The 20,303-nt window shown below is 42.2% G+C and overlaps 1 protein-coding gene across 2 annotated transcripts in view; it reads right to left on the minus strand.

The window, feature by feature from the left end:
• Positions 1-662: 662 nt before the first annotated feature.
• The window catches only part of LOC130291611 (homeobox protein ARX-like), an 89,629-nt gene continuing 69,988 nt past the window's right edge, over positions 663-20,303 (minus strand). For both annotated transcript variants that reach the window (XM_056540574.1, XM_056540575.1), the window contains 3 exons: positions 8,163-8,208; positions 2,711-2,997; positions 663-1,238 (listed from right to left, as the gene is read on the minus strand). In XM_056540574.1, coding sequence (XP_056396549.1) covers positions 1,037-1,238; positions 2,711-2,997; positions 8,163-8,208 — 535 coding nt within the window. In that variant the 3' untranslated portion in view covers positions 663-1,036. The remainder of the gene's footprint in view (positions 1,239-2,710; positions 2,998-8,162; positions 8,209-20,303) is intronic.

A 20,303-nucleotide genomic window follows, 5' to 3' on the forward strand; every position in this document is an offset into this window, starting at 1 on the left:
AAGGGGTACTCCAGCGCTTAGACATCTTATCCCCTATCCAAAGGATAGGGGATAAGATGCCTGATCACGGGGGTCCTGCTGCTGGGGATCTTGCACGCCACACCCCACTAAAATCAGTCCCTGGAACGTGTTCGCTCCGGGTCTGATTACTGACGATCATTGTGATGTCACGGCTCCGCCCCCGTATGACATCACGCTCCGCCTCCTCAATGCAAGTCTATGGGAGGGCGCGTGACATCTGCCGCGCCCTCTCCCATAGACTTGCATTGAGGGGGCGGGGCGTGACGTCACGATATTCCGTTCCCGTGGTCGGGAGCCAGAACCTCCAACACTGCCGGAAACAGATACAGGTGGGTGCTGCATGCTATATTGCGGGGGTCCCCAGTGGCGGGACCCCCGCGATCAGACATCTTATCCCCTATCCTTTGGATAGGGGATAAGATGTCTAGGGGTGGAGTACCCCTTTAAGATGCTTTATACTGCTGTCAGTTTCCCTTCAGGTAAAAGGCACACTGAACTGACTACCTGACTACTGACTAGATACCTTGTGGTATTTTATGTTGAATACAATATAGAAAAACAAAAATGCACAGTTTTTTCACTAGTGAAAGCGTAAAATCTGCTCTTTATCACATAAACATCACTGCATTAAGTAAGGCACATATTTATTTACTGTTATTGCTTATTTTATGGAGATTTAGGGTATAGGGAATCAAGTATTATATATTACACAATCTTCAGTATGAATTATATTTTTTATAACTATGTACAATATACATGTATAAAATATATCTACTGCTGGAACAATGTTTCCATTTCCTCTGAAGACTACAGGCTGCTGCCTTGATAGGGACGAGCAGTGGTCTCAAAGCTGGAGATTCATTTTGAACATCAAATATTTTGCTGGTCAGACAACAGGTTGCAGTGCAGCAGCCTTCAGATGAAAAGTCGCAATGGATGTATAGAAAGATGTGAATGCGAAATGTACGTTTTATCTGCTCTGTGTTGATCCGCACTTCTTGCCTGTTCACATTTGTCAGCAGAGGTCTTTACTAACACTGGAGAAACTGGAAAGCAGATTAGCAGGTGACACTTGCTCAGAATGTTCCTTAGGGACAAGTCTCAATGTTCCCACAGTTGGAAGAGATTCACTCAGTATAGGATGTTCAGAGTCTGAAGTTGGACTTTTTAGAAGTAGAGGAGGTGTGGTGACCAAGGGGTTAAGGACACTGAGAAACCTGAAATCAAAAATAAAATAAGCATCTTTACCAGAGTTTTAGAGTGGAGAAAGCCTAATAATTGGAAACACCCCTATGAGGAGATTTGCAGTAATCATTTAGTTTAATGGTAAAGTTATTTTTTAACCGCTAAAAGGGGGGGCATACTGCATAGGAAAATATTGTTGCTTTTAATGGGATCTCTATAAACTATGCAGTGAGCGCCCTCTAGTGGTGACATTCAACAGTAAAAAGTTCACAATTCAACTGGACAGGTGTATAAAAGTGAGCAGGGGATTTGAAGCCTTGTAACAGAATAACAGATTTTCAACAACTTAAACCATTTCTGGGCTTATATATGAATTAGAGATACATTTTCCTATTCCAAACCACCAGCACCAATATCCCGCCCCCTTACTATCATAAAAACTGTAATACTTTTAATATTTGCTGCTTCTTTTGTGCCAACCCCCCCCCCCCCCCCCGCTTTAGCCCCTGCTTACATAGTAATGTAATTGAATATCACGGCTGGAAAGAATGTATCAAAAATAAGACAAGGCTTACATTACATATGCATTTCTATTTATAACATTTTAAGTCCACCCGTACTCCAGAGAAGGGTAACCATGTATTCTTACAACTACAACTATTGCTTATTGGGATCAAAATGGGAATATGTGAAAATGTAACATTGATCATATTTATTTCCTTTGGTGATCTCCTGGATTGGCACCAATGTTTATCAATGTTGACTTACTACAGAGCACCACTTGCAGGGAAACACTTGAGTATGGGTAATGTGCAAGACCTCTAACCACTTGCTATCTGATTACGACCACAAGTACAGTAGTGCTAGGTATATGTCTAAATATATGGTGTTAGCACTTGCAAAGTTTGTAGCATTTATTGTTGGCATTGCCAGTGCAAGATAACTTTATTGATCACCATAGGAAATAATTGATCAGTATTGTATTTTCATACATTCACACTCTTGCACATTTCATTCTCGTTCATATTCACATCCTTATTTCCCTCTTCTTGCTGTTTTTCAGAAAAAAAGGAGAGTATAAAAAAAGTTTGTGACGTGTCAGCATCCTTAGTAGGATTGTGGTTCATAATGGATAAATAGCTTTCTCCATACATAATGATTAGGCTTTGTTCACATATGTCCGGCATCCGGCGTAGGTGAATTCAGCCTAAATCTCAATGACAACTGATGTGTAGCATTCGGCAAGCTGCGTTCCCCTGTCCGGTGTTGTCCGGTGTTGTCCGGCGTGTCCAACCATCCGGCGTCAAAATTGAGACAATGGATGATTGTGAACTGTCCCAATTAAAATGAATGGGATCAATTCTAGCATCAGTTTCCCTTCGGTGCACACCGGACGCCTGATATATGTGAACTCAGCCTTGTCATGAAAACTAGGGTAAACTATCTGGTAAGGATACCTGCAAGTTGCTACTACATATGAAATTATCAATAAAAATGTGGTTACCTTCCAAAGTAAGGTGTAAATATAGGGTTTTGGAGAAGGGATGTCCATGACATATGATTCAGACCAAATGCACCTTGGTTTGATGTGGAGATAGATGGGTTGACAGATGGAGATGTCACGGCTGAAATAGGCACTGTTCTCCAAACTGGATCAATAATGTGGCTGGAATTTAATGGGAGATCAAGATATAGACTCAAGGGATGCCTGATGGGGAAGGCAGGGACACCCCCAAGCAGGTCTGACTTCTCACGTTTTCTCCATTTTGCTCTTCGATTTTGGAACCAAACCTGAAACAGAACAAAAGCTTTAAGTCAAACTGGACATCTCAAGGTGTACATGTCATGTCACTCTGAACCTAAACACTTTATTTGGGTGCGTGCACACCACAATTTGTGCATCCGGTAGCTAGATCCTGCGGGAGAATTTCTAAACCGCATGCTGCTGTATCCCTGCCATAGCTGTGCCCTTCCTCTTTTCATTTCAATGAGCCAACCAGAGTCATAGACTCGGTTGGCTCTTTTTTAGACTGTATCTGACTTTTGACCCAGACTAAAAACCGTGGTCTTCTGCGTTTTTTAGTCCAAATTGAAAGCCTGATATGGTTGATGGTTCTTAATGGAAAACGGTTATCCTGTTCACCCAAACTAAACCCAATACACTGGGTTACAGTGTGGATGAACAGGAAACCGATGAGGGGGTCAATGAGTAAAATACGTAGCTGTAGTCTGGAGCTGTGTCCCTCCGAAGATCCTCTTCTATCCTCACTGAATTGTTCACAGGAGGCGGGCCCACCTGGTAAATTTGAATATTCATTGGCACTGGTCACGTGAGCACTTGTGCCTCCTGAGCACTCACGTGACCAGCACCAATGAATATTACATTTCACTGTGCAGGCCCGCCTCCTGTGCGCAATTAAGTGGGGATAGAAGAAGATCTTTGGAAGGATACAGCTCCAGACTACAGGTACATATTTAACTCATTGACCCCTCATCGATCTCCTGTTCACCCACACTAAACCCAATACACCGGGTTACTGTGTGAGCGAACAGGATGACCCTTTTTCTTTATGTTTACACCATTCTGGCCTGCTACTCTATTCAACATATGTACAAAAACGTTGGTCTTATGGTCTCAAGTTCGCTAAGTTGTGAGTAAAATTGTGTTGAGATAATCAATATTAAAGGGGTATTCCACTTCTTTTTTTTTTTTTTTTTTTAGAATTGTTTAAGAGAGGAATTATTATTATATATATATTTTTTCAATCAACCGATATACTGTACAGAAAACTTTGTGTTGCAAAACAAATAAAAAAACATTATTGGGTTACAAGGGAAAAAAAGCATTTCACCATGTAAAATGGTAAGGAAAACCCCAGATTCACCTATGAAATAGTTGAAATTTTAACAAATTGAATATTTACATTGAATACATTATTAAAAAAAAATGGATCTTAACATATAATTTTTTTTGGACATACACAATAGCGTAGTCGCTATATATTTGTATATACAAAATTAAAAGGGGTATCCTGCCCATGCACATCTTATCCCCTATCTAACAGAGATTGCTGGTGGTCCCAGCGGCAGGCTTTGAGTTTCTGAGACTGGAGCTTTGGCGTCACCCCATGCCCCTTAGTGACTAGTGTTGCTCGCGAATATTCGCAATTCGAATTTAAATTTTCGAATTTCGATTTCGCGAATATTACGAATATAGCACTATATATTTGTAATTACGAATATTCGTTTTTTTCCGCATATGCGAAAATGTATGCGCATATTCACGAATATTGAGTCCTCCCTTATTTAATGGTATAGGGAACTATGACTGGTGCATTAACTCTGTGATTTTTTGCCCATTGAAACCAACAGGCTCATTGTGGTCTATGGGGATCTCATGGCATGTGAAACAGTAAGATAAGCAGGACTGTCTTGGCAGTTCGAGTCCCTGGGAGGGACACAGTGTTACAGTGTTGTGGTTTAACTTTACTTTCCAGGAAAAGCAGCTGAGTTACCCATAGCAACCAATCAGATTGCTTCTTTAATTTTTCTCAAGGCCTCTGCAAAATGAAAGAAGCGATCTGATTGGTTGCTATGGGCAACTCAGAAACTTTTCCTGGAAAAGTTTCTGAGTTGCTCATAGCAACCAGATTGCTTCCTTCATTTTTCAGAGGCCTTTTCAAAAATGAAAAAAGCTATCTGATTGGTTGCTATGAGCAACTGCACAACTCTTCCTCTACACTGGTTTTGATGAATCTCCCCCATAGAGGGAGATTTATCAAAACCTGTCCAGAGGAAAAGTTTCTGAGTTGTCCATAGCAACCAATCAGATTGCTTCCTTCATTTTGCAGAGGCCTTGTGAAAAATGAAAGAAGCAATCTGATTGGTTGCTATGAGCAACTTAGCTGCTTTTCCAGTAAAGTAAAGTTAAACCACAGCACTGTAACACTCTGTCCCACCCCAGGACTCGAACCCATGATGGTCTCCCATCCACTATGCTGCCAAAACAGTCCTGCTTAGCTTACTGTGTTACATGGCGTGAGATCCCCATAGACCAAAATGGGTCTATTGGTTTCAATGGGCAGAAAATTACGGGATTGAAAATTTTATCCCCTAAGGCTAGGGGATAAGTTACAGATCGCGGCAGGGGGGGGGGGGGGGGGTACGACCGCTGGGGCCCCCCACGATCTCCCGTACGGGGCTGCGGCTCTCTGCACAGAGAGCGCGTGTTGACACGCGCCCTCCATTTACTGCTATGGGAGAGCCGAAGCGCTGCCTTCGGCAATTTCCGGCCCTCCCATAGCAGTGTATGGAGGGGGCGTGTCAGCCGCTGCTTCGTGCGGTGGTCAACACGCCCTCTCTAACCAGGGAGCCGGGGCCCCATACGGGAGATCGCAGGGGGCCCCAGCGGTCGGACCCCCCGCGATCTGAAACTTATCCCCTATCCTTAGGATAGGGGATACATTTTTCAATACCGTAGTTCTCCTTTAATGCACTAGTCAAAGTTCCCTATACCATTAAAGAAGGGAGGGCTCAATGTTCGCGAATATGCGCATATGCGGAAAACCAGTGTAGAGGAAGAGTTGTGCAGTTGTCCATAGCAACCAATCAGATTGCTTCCTTCATTTTTGAAAAGGCCTCTGAAAAATGAAAGAAGCAATCTGATTGGTTGCTATGGGCAACTCAGAAACTTTTCCTCTGACGGTTTTGATAAATCTCCCTCTATGGGGGAGATTAATCAAAACCAGTGTAGAGGAAGACTTGTGCAGTTGCCCATAGTAACCAATCAGATTGCTTCTTTCATTTTTGAAAAGGCCTCTGAAAAATGAAGGAAGCAATCTGGTTGCTATGGGCAACTCAGAAACTTTTCCAGGAAAAGTTTCAGAGTTGCCCATAGCAACCAATCAGATCGCTTCTTTCATTTTGCAGAGGCCTTGTGAAAAATGAAAGAAGTGATCTGATTGGTTGCTATGGGAAACTCAGCTGCTTTTCCAGTAAAGTAAAGTTAAACCACAATACTGTTACACTCTGTCCCACCCCAGGACTCAAACCTGTGGTGGTCTCCCATCCTCTGTGCTGCTGAGACAGCCCTGCTTATCTTACTGTTTTAAATGCCGTGAGATCCCCATAGACCACAATAGGCCTATTGGTTTCAATGGGCAAAAAAAAATCACAGAGTTAATGCACTAGTCATAGTTCCCTATACCATTAACCCCTTAAGAACGAAGCCCATTTTGACCTTAAGGACGGAGAAAATTTTATTTTTACGTTTTCATTTTTTCCTCTTCGCCTTAAAAAAATCATAACTCTTTTATATTTTCATCCACAGACTAGTATGAGGGCTTGTTTTTTATTCTTTGGGTCAATACGATTAAAATGATACCATGATTATACACTTTTCTATTACTGTTGCGCTTAAAAAAAAATCACAAACTTTTTAACCAAATTAGTACGTTTAAGATCCCCCTATTTTGAAGACCTATAACATTTTCATTTTTCCGTATAAGCGGCGGTATGAGGGCTAATTTTTTGCACCGTGATCTGTACTTTTTATTGATTTCATATTTGCTTACATAAAACTTTTAATACATTTTTATAAATTTTTGGGGGGATAAAATGTTATAAAAAAGCAGCTATTTTGGACTTTTGCTTTTTTACGTTCACCGTACGGTATCATTAACATTTTATTTTAATAGTTCAGATATTTACGCACGTGGAGATACCAAATATGTATATAAAATATTTTTTTAACACTTTTTGGGGGTGAAATAGGGAAAATAGGGCAATTTGCGTTTTTATTGGGGGAGGGTGTTTTTCACATTTTTTTTACTTTATTTTTTTACATTTTTTACTTTTATTTTTACACATTAATAGTCCCCATAGGGGACTATTTAAAGCAATCATTCGATTGCTAATCCTGTTCAGTGCTATGTATAGGACACAGCACTGATCAACATTATCGGTAATTTTCTGCTCTGGTCTGCGGGAAGGCAGATCAGAGCAGAAGACTCCCGGAAGACAGCGGATGCAGGTGAGGGGACCTCCGTCTGCCGTGCTGGATGATTGGATCACCACGGCAGCGCTGCGGGCGATCAGATCATCCAATTAAGTGACCGCGATGCTGCAGATGCCCTGATCTGTATTGATCACGGCATCTGAGGGGTTAAAGGCGGACATCCGCGGGATCGCGAATGTCCGCCATTACCGGTGGGTCCCTGGCTGCAATCAACAGCCAGGACCTGCCGCGCATGATCCGGGCATCGCTCCAATGCCCGCGGTTATGCTTAGGACGTAAATGTACCTCCTGGTGCGTTAAGTACCAAGTCACCAGGACATACATTTACGGCGCTCGTTGTTAAGGGGTTAAAGAAGGGAGGGCTCAATATTCGCGAATATGCACATATATTTTTGCATATGCAAAAAACGAATATAACGAATATGCGAATTTCGCGAATACACGACGAATATTCGTCCATATATTTGCAAAATATCGCAAATTCGAATATGGCCTTTGCCGCTCATCACTAATAGTGACGTCCTCGCGATTAGATGCTTTGGATAGGGGATAAGAAGTCTATGGGCAGAATACCCTTTACCATGAGACATGTAGAGGAGGCAAAGTGTTTAAATATCTTATCTTCAGCAACTAAGTCCACATTGTCTAGCGCAGTGTTTCCCAAACAGTGTGTCTCCAGCTGTTGCAAAACTACAGCACCCAGCATGCCCGGACAGCCTTTGGCTGTCCGGGCATGCTGGGGCTTTTAGTTTTGCAATAGCTGGAGACACACTGCTTGGGAATCACTGGTCTAGCATTTTGCAGGTGCAGAATGGTTTATCATAAGGGGTTTTATACCCATGACCGAAAAGTATTTTTTGAAGACTCAGGGTTTGGTATCTTTCGTGTCCATGTTTGCCACACACGTAACATAGTGTCAGGTAATATTGTGCACACATACCTGCACTCTTGCTTCAGTTAGATTCAGCCGCATAGCAAGGTCCTCTCTGTAACAGCAAATATGAAATGGTCAGTAGATCAGACATCCACTAGATTATCTATTACCTTAACATGCTCACATTGCTCTGTTGTTACTTAGAGGATGCCAATATAATAAATGAAGCACTGTGCTTATCTGGAAAATCACAGGTTGTAGTTTATTTTCTTCTTGTTTTCACAATGACATGAGTATCCGTTTGCACTCAATGGCTTTTTAAGTTGTTCCTTCTTTAGAGCAGTGTTTTCCAATCAGTGTGCCTACAGTTGTTGTAAAACTACAACTCCCAGCATGCCTGGACAGCAAATATTTGACAGATACTGTAATTAAAGGGGTTATCCAGGAAAAAACTCTATATATCAACTGGCTCCAGAAAGTTAAACAGATTTGTAAATTTCTTCTATTAAAAAAAATCTTAATCCTTTCAGTACTTATGAGCTGCTAAAGTTGGGTTGTTCTTTTCTGTCTAAGTTCTCTCTGATGACACATGTCTTGGGAACCGCCCAGTTTAGAAGCAAATCCCCATAGCAATCCTCTTCTACTCTGTGCAGTTCCCGAGAGAAGCAGAGATGTCAGCAGAGAGCACTGTTGCCAGACAGAAAGCAACAACTCAACTTCAGCAGCTGATAATTATTGAGGATTAAGATTTTTTAATAGAAGTAATTTACAAATCTGTTTAACTTTCTGGAGCCAGTTGATATAAAAAAAAGGTTTTTCCTGGAATACTCCTTTAACTGTGCAACACAATGGGGGTGAAAGAGCAGTGCCACCCAGGAGAGCATGGTGTTGCATTATTGAGAATAAATTAAACTGTGTACAACAATTCTTTTGGTTGATATTGTGCCAAAATTGTGGCGCATGGGCTACTCTGTATACACAGACATTGCATGAACAAACATTACATGGTATTTTCATTACCTACTGATTTCTAGAAATGATAGGATGATGTTCCTTTCCTATTCTAAACACTTCTGCAAGGGCCTATTCAGACAATGGAATATCCACCAGGAACGACAATCAGCGCTAGGACCGCTCAGACATATGCTGTCTCCATTGACGCCAATGCATGTCTAAGCGGATTCCACATGTTCATTCTTTCAGCGGAGTCCACAATGGACATTTCCGCAGCAGATTTTTCTGCTGAAGAAATAATGTTGTGTGATGAGAGGTGGCTGCACCCAAATTTCCAAGCTGGATTCCGCTCGGATATTCCGCCGTGTGAATGGGCCCTTGGGGTAAATGCACAGTAAGGACATTTCCCAAAGCAAATCCGCCTCCCCCCCAAAAAAAAAAAAAAAAATTGGTGCAGATTTGGCAACATTTTTTATTTTTAAATACAAGAAATAAAAATAATAAAAAGTAATTAATAAATGAGTATATAAATAAATAAAACAAAAAGTATTTATTTTAAATCTGCAGTTAAGAAATTTGGTACAGATCCAAGGGTTATCTGCAGTAAAATCCTCAGCAATGGGGTAGATTGTGGATTTTGTCCGGGTTTTTTGTCTTGACTTTCCACTTGGTTTTTTTCTGGCAGTTTTTGGAATACTGCCACTGCAGTTTTTGAGCCAAAGTCAGAAGTGGATCCATAAGGGAGGAGAAGTATAAGTGCTTCCTTTATATGTCCTATTATTTTTGAATACCCACAGCGGCTCAAATCTGCAGCAGAAAACAGGCTCACCTTTAAAGGGGTACTCCGGTGGAAACATTTTTTTCCAAACCAACTGGTGCCAAAAGCTTAAAGGGGTATTCCGCCCCTGGCATCTTATCCCTTATCCAAAGGATAGGGGATAAGATGTTAGATCGCCGTGAACCCGCTGCTGGGAACCCCGGGGATCGCCGCTGCAGCACCCTGCCATCATTACTGCACAGAGCGAGTTCGCTCTGCACGTAATGACGGGCAATACAGGGGCAGGAGCAGCGTGACGTCATGGCTCCGCCCCTCATGACATCACGGCCCGTCCCCTTAATGCAAGTTTATGGCAGGGGGCGTGACGACCGCCACGCCCCCTTCCCATAGACTTGTATTGACGGGGGCGGACCGTGATGTCACGAGGGGGCGGAGCTGTGACGTAACGATGCTCCTGCCCCTGTATTGCCCGTCATTACGTGCAGAGCGATCTCGCTCTGTGCTGTAATGATAGCGCAGTGCTGCAACGGGGATCCCAGGGCTCCCCAGTAGCGGGACCGCGGCGATCTTACATCTTATCCCCTATCCTTTGGATAGGGGATAAGATGTCTAGGGGCGGAATACCCCTTTAAACAGATTTGTAAATTACTTCTGTTCAAAAATCTTAATCCTTCCAGTACTTATCAGCTGCTGTATACTACAGAGGAAGTTCTTTCCTTTATGAATTTTATTTCTGTCTGACCACAGTTCTCTCTGCTGACACCTCTGTCCATTTAGGAACTGTCCAGAGCAGCATGTGTTTGCTATGGGGATTTGCTCCTACTCTGTACAGTTCCTATAATGGACTGGAGGTGTCAGCAGAGAGCACTGTGGTCAGGCAGAAATAAAATTCAAAAATGAAAGAATTTCCTCTGTAGTGTTCAGCAGCTAATAAGTACAGGAAGGATTAAAAAATTTTAATAGAAGTCATTTACAAATCTGTTTAACTTTCTGGCACCAGTTGATTTAAAAAAAAAAAAAAAAAATAATAATAATAATAATAATTGTTTTCTGACAGTACCCCTGATTACCCATTTAAAGACCATGAGGAAAATCTGCAGTAAATCTGTGAACAATTCACAACATAAACCGATATACTGCACATAAAGTTTCTGCTGTGTGCAATTTCCTAAATCGCATTTAGTTTACTAGTGCTGTAAACTGCTGCAGCCAATCTGCCTAGTGTCTGATGCAATATGGGTTTAGGGGGGAGCAGTGACTGCAAACATGCTCCACCACAGAGGACAATTCCTGAACCTTTCCTTATGCCAGTGTAACCCATACCAGGTACTTCCAGCTGTTGCAAAACTACAACTCCCAGCATGCCCGGACAGCCATTGGCAAGTTGTAGTCTTGCTTCAGCTGGAGGCACCCTGGTTAGAAAGCACTGACTCCAGGAAAGCAATGCGAGTGCTTGTTTCCACATTTAAGTGTTCTATTCTAATACTATATATCTGCAATAAACCTATTGATTCATTACGGCATAAACCCTTTAATAGAACGGCTATTATCATCAGACAATCCCCAGTGTAGCAGCTTTACTGCAGTTTTATTCCCAGCACAGCGTCCGATAATGAAACCAATTTGTGATATGAAACTGTTCTGTAAACTCCTTGAGGTATTCGAGGAGGACGGTTTTACAGAATGCAGGTTTTGTTTGCATTTTCAACGTCTCCATTTGCATTTCGGATACATTAGCGATTGCCCGAGGCCCGCGTTCAGAACAAATACCGGGTTAAGTACTGGGAATGTAAATGAAAGCTAATGTGCATTAAAGCTTTCCATCCAGCCAGGAACAGAGCGCTGGATATCACAGCTTGGAATCCTATTGTTTCCTTCATTAATCTACTGTAATGCTTGTCAGTTTGTAGCTGACGGCCATAAGCGTTTCATTGGAATTATGAGGAAAATTATGTTTTCTGTGATAAATCTTAAAGGGGTACTCCGGCAAAAAATAACCTCCTATCCACAGGAAAGGGGATAAGTAGCTGATTGCGGGAGTCCGAACGCTGCCCCCCCCCCCTCCGCAATCACTAGGACAGGACCCCGGCACTCTCAGTGAGAAGTGTGTGTCATCTGCCAGTAGACGCCACACGCCATTAATTTGTATAGTAACGCTGATGATGCCTAAGAGCTGTACTCGGGTCTTTTCAGCGCTCCCATTAGAATGAATGGAGCGTGTGCCGGCTGCAGCACGCGCTCCTCACTCCCATCCAGGTAAGGGTGCTTTCACACTATGTTTGTAGTGTATGGTTGCTGGATCCCGTATCCCAGCCGGATCTGGCCCGAACCCCATTCATTTCAATGAGCCGACCAGAGTCAAACGCTGACTCCGATTGTCTCATTTTTGCCCCGTATACGGTTTTCTGACCGGACCTAAAACCGCAGCATACCACGGTTCTACGTCCGGTCAGAAAACTGTCAGCGTTTGACTCCGGTCAGCTCATTGAAATTAATGGGGTTCAGGCCGGATCTGGCTGGGATACGGGAGCGGCCGGTTTTCGCCCCTCCCAACCGGATCCAGCAACCGTACACTACAAACATAGTGTGAAAGCACCCTAATTGTGGGGGTCCCAGCGGTCAGATCCGCAACGATCAGCTACTTATCCCCCATCCTGTGGATAGGTGATAAGTTATTTTAAATCGGAGATCTCCTTTAAGTCGTACATGGTGCAGTTTCGCACTGGTATCGGTGCGTCCCAATACACCGCCAGATAATAATCATGAACCACATACACAGGCCACAGTACAGAGCAGTGTTCCCCAACATGCGGCTCGCCAACTGTTGCAAAACTATAGTTCCCAGCTTGCTCTGTCAGCCAGTGGTTAGGGATGTCTGTTAAAACATACACTGCTCAAAAAAAATAAAGAGAACACTAAGATAACACATCCTAGATCTGAATGAATGAACTAATCGTATGAAATACTTTTGTCTTCTTTACATAGTTGAATGTGCTGACAACAAAATCACACAGAAATTATCAATGGAAATCAAATGTATCAACCCATGAAGGTCTGGATATGGAGTCACACTCAAAATCAAAGTGGAAAACCACACTACAGGCTGATCCAACTTTCATGTAATGTCCTTAAAACAAGTGAAAATGAGGCTCAGTAGTGTGTGTGGCCTCCACGTGCCCGTATGACCTCCCTACAATGCCTGGGCATGCTCCTGATGAGGTGGCGGAAGGTCTCCTGAGGGATGTCCTTCCGGACCTGGATTAAAGCAACGTGGCATTGGTGGATGGAGCGAGACATGATGTCCCAGATGTGCTCAATCAGATTCAGGTATGGGGAAGGGGCGGGCCAGTCCATAGCATCAATGCCTTCCTCTTGCAGGAACTGCTGACACACTCCAGCCACATGAGGTCTAGCATTGTCTTGTAAAAGGAGGAACCCAGGACCAACCACCAGCATATGATCTCACAAGGGGTCTGAGGATCTCATCTCGGTACCTAATGGCAGTCAGGCTACCTTTGGCAAGCACACGGAGGGCTGTTCGGCCCGCCAAAGAAATGCCATCCCACACCATTACTGACCCACTTCCAAACCGGTCATGCTGGAGGATGTTGCAGGCAGCAGAATGTTCTCCATTGCGTCTTCAGACCCTGTCACCTTTGTCACATGTGCTCAGTGTGCACCTGCTTTCATCTGTGAAGAGCACAGGGTGTCAGTGGCGACTTTGCCAATCTTGGTGTTCTCTGGCAAATGCCAAACATCTTGCACCGTATTGGGTTGTAAGCACAACCCCCACTTGTGGATGTCGGCCTTCATACCACCCTCATAAAGTCTGTTTCTGACCGTTTGAGTGGACACATGCACATTTGTGGCCTGCTGGAGGTCATTTTGCAGGGCTCTGGCAGGGCTCCTCCTGCTCCTCCTTGCACAAAGACGGAGGTATCGGTCCTACTGCTGGGTGGTTGCCCTCCTACGGCCTCCTCCACCTGTTCGGTTGTACTGGCCTGTCTCCTGGTAGCGCCTCCATGCTCTGGACACTACGCTGACAGACACAGCAAACCTTCTTGCCACAGCTCGCATTGATGTTCCATCCTGGATGAGCCACTACCTGAGCCACTTGTGTGGGTTGTAGACTCCGTCTCATGCCTCCCACTAGGGTGAAAGCACAGCCAGTATTCAAAAGTGACCAAAACATCAGCCAGGAAGCATAGGAACTGAGAAGTGGTCTGTGAACACCACCTGCAGAACAACTCCTTTATTGGGGGTGTCTTGCTAATTGCCTATAATTTCCACCTGTTGTCTGTTCCATTTGCACAACAGCATGTGAAATTGATTGTCAATCAGTGTTGCTTCCTGAGTGGACAGAGTGATTTCACAGAAGTGTGATTGACTTGGAGTTACATTGTGTTGTTTAAGTGCTCCCTTTATTTTTTTGAGCAGTGTAATATAAAAAATGGCGTCTGATGTTTTACATCTACTTTAATTTGTACTGCAATTCATGGTCATAGAGAACTATGGGGGAGATTTATGAAAACCCGTGTTAAGGAAGGGAGGTGCGGTTGCCTATAGAAACCAATCAGATTGCTTCTTTAATTTTTAAAAAGGTCTCTGAGAAATGAAAGAAGCAATCTGATTGGTTGCTATGGGCAGCTGCACCACTCTCCCTCTACACAAGTTTTGATAAATTCCCATCCCCCCTATATGTCCTAAAATACTATGGGAGGAATCTATCAAAATATTTTACACCTCTTTTGGTGTATAAAAAAGGCGTACATTTGAAGAGACATTTTGTCCTGAAGTAACATTTGCCAAACTTGCTTACTCAAATGATTTTGCCCTTTGACGTTGCAGTGGTTGGGAATTTATAATGTGCGACTTTTCTCCAAATGTCGCACACCAATACCAGCAAAAATTCCATGGATGTGCACCAATTTTATCTCACCGCATAAGACCCGTTATAACATCCATGATGTACCGTTATTTTATGGCTGTTTAAACACCTCTGCCAACAGACTCCCGCAGCCGGGACTACTACTACTACTCACATCATGGTACAGACTTTTTTCCATGAAGGGAGTAGTAGTTCCCCAGCTGCGGGAGTCTGCCGGTGGCCGGGGAAGCACAGACTGTTCCACGATGGGGGTTGTAGTACAGGGGCAGAGGAATTGATCGCACCGGGTCTCACTTCTGAGACCCGATGCGATCAGACGTTATTAAATGGGATCGGGCAGCATGCTCCACTCCACCAGGAGCCGTGAATGGCAGGCACCAAGGAGCCATTTAGGGCTCCCAGCAGGGTTTTTAAACTACTAATTTGACCCCCAAATGTATGCCCCCCATGCATATTTATAATAATTCATTGGCCCTAGTGTGTTTATAATAAATCATTGGCCCCAGTGTGTTTATAATAATTCATTGGCCCCAGTGTGTTTATAATAATTCATTGGCCCCAGTGTGCTTATCCTTATTCCCCCCAGTGTCCTTATTTTCCCTCCCGCTGCCGCTCTCATCTTCTTGGAGCAGGGCAGCAGCGGGACATGTCGGGAGCCAGCGGCGGTGAATGATTGAATGAAGCCAACATTTCCCGCATGTAGGCTTCATTCATTCACCGCAGCTGCCTGACATGTTCCCACTGCTGCCCTGCTCCTATCGCAATCAGCGCCCCGCCGTGACATGTCTATTCTCTGCTGCTTATCTCCGTCAAGTACTGAGATGAGCAACAGAGAATAGATATGTTTCGCTGCTGCCCTGCTCCAAGAAGATGAGGAGCAGGCAGCGAGAGGGGAAATAAGGACACTGGGGGGCAATAAGGATAAGCACACTGGGGCCAATGAATTATTATAAACACACTGGGGCCAATGAATTATTATAAACACACTGGGGCCAATGAATTATTAGAAATACGCTGGGGCCAATGAATTATTATAAACACGCTGGGGCCAATGAATTATTATAAACACACTGGGGCCAATGAATTATTATAAACACGCTGTGGCCAATGAATTATTATAAACACACTGGAGCCATTGAATTATTATAAACACACTGGGGCCAATGAATTATTATAAACACACTGGGGCCAATGAATTATTATAAGCACACTGGGGCCAATGAATTATTATAAACACGCTGTGGCCAATGAATTATTATAAACACGCTGGGGCCAATGAATTATTATAAACACACTGGAGCCATTGAATTATTATAAACACACTGGGGCCAATGAATTATTATAAACACACTGGAGTCAATGAATTATTATAAACACACTGGAGCCATTGAATTATTATAAACACACTGGAGCCATTGAATTATTATAAACACACTGGGGCCAATGAATTATTATAAACACACTGGGACCAATGAATTATTATAAACACGCTGGGGCCAATTAATTATTATAAACACGCTGGGGCCAATGAATTATTATGAACACGCTGGGGCCAATGAATTATTATAAACACGCTGGGGCCAATGAATTATTATAAACACACTGGAGCCATTGAATTATTATAAACACACTGGGGCCAATGAATTATTATAAACACACTGGAGCCATTGAATTATTATAAACACACTGGGGCCAATGAATTATTATAAACACACTGGAGTCAATGAATTATTATAAACACACTGGGGCCAATGAATTATTATAAACACACTGGGGCCAATGAATTATTATAAACACACTGGGGCCAATGAATTATTATAAACACACTGGGGCCAATGAATTATTATAAACACACTGGAGTCAATGAATTATTATAAACACGCTGGGGCCAATGAATTATTATAAACACGCTGGGGCCAATGAATTATTATAAACACGCTGGGGCCAATGAATTATTATAAACACACTGGAGTCAATGAATTATTATAAACACGCTGGGGCCAATGAATTATTATAAACACGCTGGGGCCAATGAATTATTATAAACACGCTGGGGCCAATGAATTATTATAAACACGCTGGGGCCAATGAATTATTATAAACACGCTGGGGCCAATGAATTATTATAAACACGCTGGGGCCAATGAATTATTATAAACACGCTGGGGCCAATGAATTATTATAAACACGCTGGGGCCAATGAATTATTATAAACACGCTGGGGCCAATGAATTATTATAAACACGCTGGGGCCAATGAATTATTATAAACACGCTGGGGCCAATGAATTATTATAAACACACTGGGGCCAATGAATTATTATAAACACACTGGAGCCAATGAATTATTATAAACACACTGGGGCCAATGAATTATTATAAACACACTGGGGCCAATGAATTATTATAAACACGCTGGAGTCAATGAATTATTATAAACACGCTGGGGCCAATGAATTATTATAAACACGCTGGGGCCAATGAATTATTATAAACACGCTGGGGCCAATGAATTATTATAAACACGCTGGGGCCAATGAATTATTATAAACACGCTGGGGCCAATGAATTATTATAAACACGCTGGGGCCAATGAATTATTATAAACACGCTGGGGCCAATGAATTATTATAAACACGCTGGGGCCAATGAATTATTATAAACACACTGGGGCCAATGAATTATTATAAACACACTGGGGCCAATGAATTATTATAAACACACTGGGGCCAATGAATTATTATAAACACACTGGAGTCAATGAATTATTATAAACACGCTGGGGCCAATGAATTATTATAAACACGCTGGGGCCAATGAATTATTATAAACACGCTGGGGCCAATGAATTATTATAAACACGCTGGGGCCAATGAATTATTATAAACACGCTGGGGCCAATGAATTATTATAAACACGCTGGGGCCAATGAATTATTATAAACACACTGGAGCCAATGAATTATTATAAACACACTGGGGCCAATGAATTATTATAAACACGCTGGGGCCAATGAATTATTATAAACACGCTGGAGTCAATGAATTATTATAAACACGCTGGGGCCAATGAATTATTATAAACACGCTGGGGCCAATGAATTATTATAAACACGCTGGGGCCAATGAATTATTATAAACACGCTGGGGCCAATGAATTATTATAAACACGCTGGGGCCAATGAATTATTATAAACACGCTGGGGCCAATGAATTATTATAAACACGCTGGGGCCAATGAATTATTATAAACACACTGGGGCCAATGAATTATTATAAACACACTGGGGCCAATGAATTATTATAAACACACTGGGGCCAATTAATTATTATAAACACACTGGGGCCAATGAATTATTATAAACACACTGGAGTCAATGAATTATTATAAACACGCTGGGGCCAATGAATTATTATAAACACGCTGGGGCCAATGAATTATTATAAACACACTGGGGCCAATGAATTATTATAAACACGCTGGGGCCAATGAATTATTATAAACACGCTGGGGCCAATGAATTATTATAAACACGCTGGGGCCAATGAATTATTATAAACACGCTGGGGCCAATGAATTATTATAAACACGCTGGGGCCAATGAATTATTATAAACACGCTGGGGCCAATGAATTATCATAAACACGCTGGGGCCAATGAATTATTATAAACACACTGGAGCCAATGAATTATTATAAACACACTGGGGCCAATGAATTATTATAAACACACTGGGGCCAATGAATTATTATAAACACACTGGAGTCAATGAATTATTATAAACACACTGGGGCCAATGAATTATAATAAACACGTTGGGGCCAATGAATTATTATAAACACACTGGGGCCAATGAATTATTATAAACACACTGGGGCCAATTAATTATTATAAACACACTGGAGTCAATGAATTATTATAAACACACTGGGGCCAATGAATTATTATAAATATGCAAGGGGGGCATACATTTTGGGTCAAAGTAGTAGTTTAAAAAACCCACCGGGAGCCCTGAAAGGCTCCACAGTGCTGGCCATTCAGAGCTCCCGGCAGGGGATTTCAAAGTGAAAGTTTACACAGTAGTGTATGTACATTGCAGGGGAGCACAGCAAGTGAGACCCGTTGCGATCCGGTGCGATCAATCCCTTATTCCCTGTACTACTACCCCTAACATGGAACAGACTCTGTTCCATGATGGGGGTAGTAGTACAAACACTAACGTAGCCTCCCCAGCTGCCGGCAGACTCCCACAGCTGGGGGAACTACTACTCCTATCATGGAAATTAGTCTGTTCCATGATGGGAGTAGTAGTAGTCCCTCAGCACTGCAGGAGTCTGCAGATGTCACCTCTTCTGAGAATGCATTAAAGGCTCATCCGTTTGCCATAGACTTAAATGTTAAAATTTTAATGGCTGTTATTCCACCGCTATTTTTGACAGAAGAAAAATTTGTGCATGTGACGTTTTTTTCTTTCGTCACAAATAACGTCTGTTATTCATAACGGGTGATAACGTATATTCTAAAAATCCCATAGACATGAATGGGATTTTGTAACGGCTGTTTAAAAGGGTTTTCTGACGGAAGTTTATAGTGGATCTTTTAACGGAGCAAAAGTATAGCGTGAAAGCAGCCTTAACGATAAATCTCCCCCAATATCTGTATTCTGTTAGGTGTATTACTCCACAGTGACCATGGCTGCTGCCACAACATCAAATTCCAAAAGCATATCAAATAAGATCACCGTTAGGCTGTGTACACAAGGAGCGTTAAATTAGGAGCATCAATGCTAATTACTGCTGCAATTTAACTGCAATTTTTCAAAATCGTGTTAATTTAGCAATTTTACAGTGGTAGTGAAAATTGTTGTAAAATGTGGCATTTTTTCACCACAATATTGAAAAAAAAGCAGTAAAATCGTGGCGGAATTTTGAAGCACCCTGTATGAACACAGCCTAACTCATGGCCTAATTCAATTAATAAATAGCAAATGAGTAGAAGCTCTTAGGATAGAATTACACATAGCATATAGTTGACATCCTCAGCAGTTATTCAACAAAATTGACAGCTGAAAATCTGCATTTTTTCCTGTAGATTGTGCAGCAAAATATGCCCCACTATGGATTTAATATACATTTTAGGGTTATATTCACATGTACAGGATCTGCGACATATTTTGTTGTATATTTTCTGCTGCTGATTTTGCTACCCCCTGACTTCAATGGGTAGCAAAATCAGCTGCAGAAAATATGCAGCAGACCTTGTACATGGGTACGTTCACACGGGCAGATTACCTGCAGAATTTCCGCTGTGTATTTGCTGTGTAAAAAAAATTTGCTACCTTTGACTTCAGATTTTTCTTTCAAGTCAATGGTAGCAAAATCCACTGCAGATTTTCTGCAGAAAATACATTGCAGAAATTCCGCAGGTAATCCACCCGTGTGAACATCCCCTAAAGAGGGATTCTTATCTGAAGATTTTATCCCCAATCCTTAAAGGGGTTATCCAGGAAAAAAACTTTTTTTATATATATCAACTGGCTCCAGAAAGTTAAACAGATTTGTAAATTACTTCTATAAAAAAATCTTAAT

Source organism: Hyla sarda, chromosome 9 (assembly GCF_029499605.1).
Source record: "Hyla sarda isolate aHylSar1 chromosome 9, aHylSar1.hap1, whole genome shotgun sequence".
Lineage (NCBI taxonomy): Eukaryota > Metazoa > Chordata > Amphibia > Anura > Hylidae > Hyla > Hyla sarda.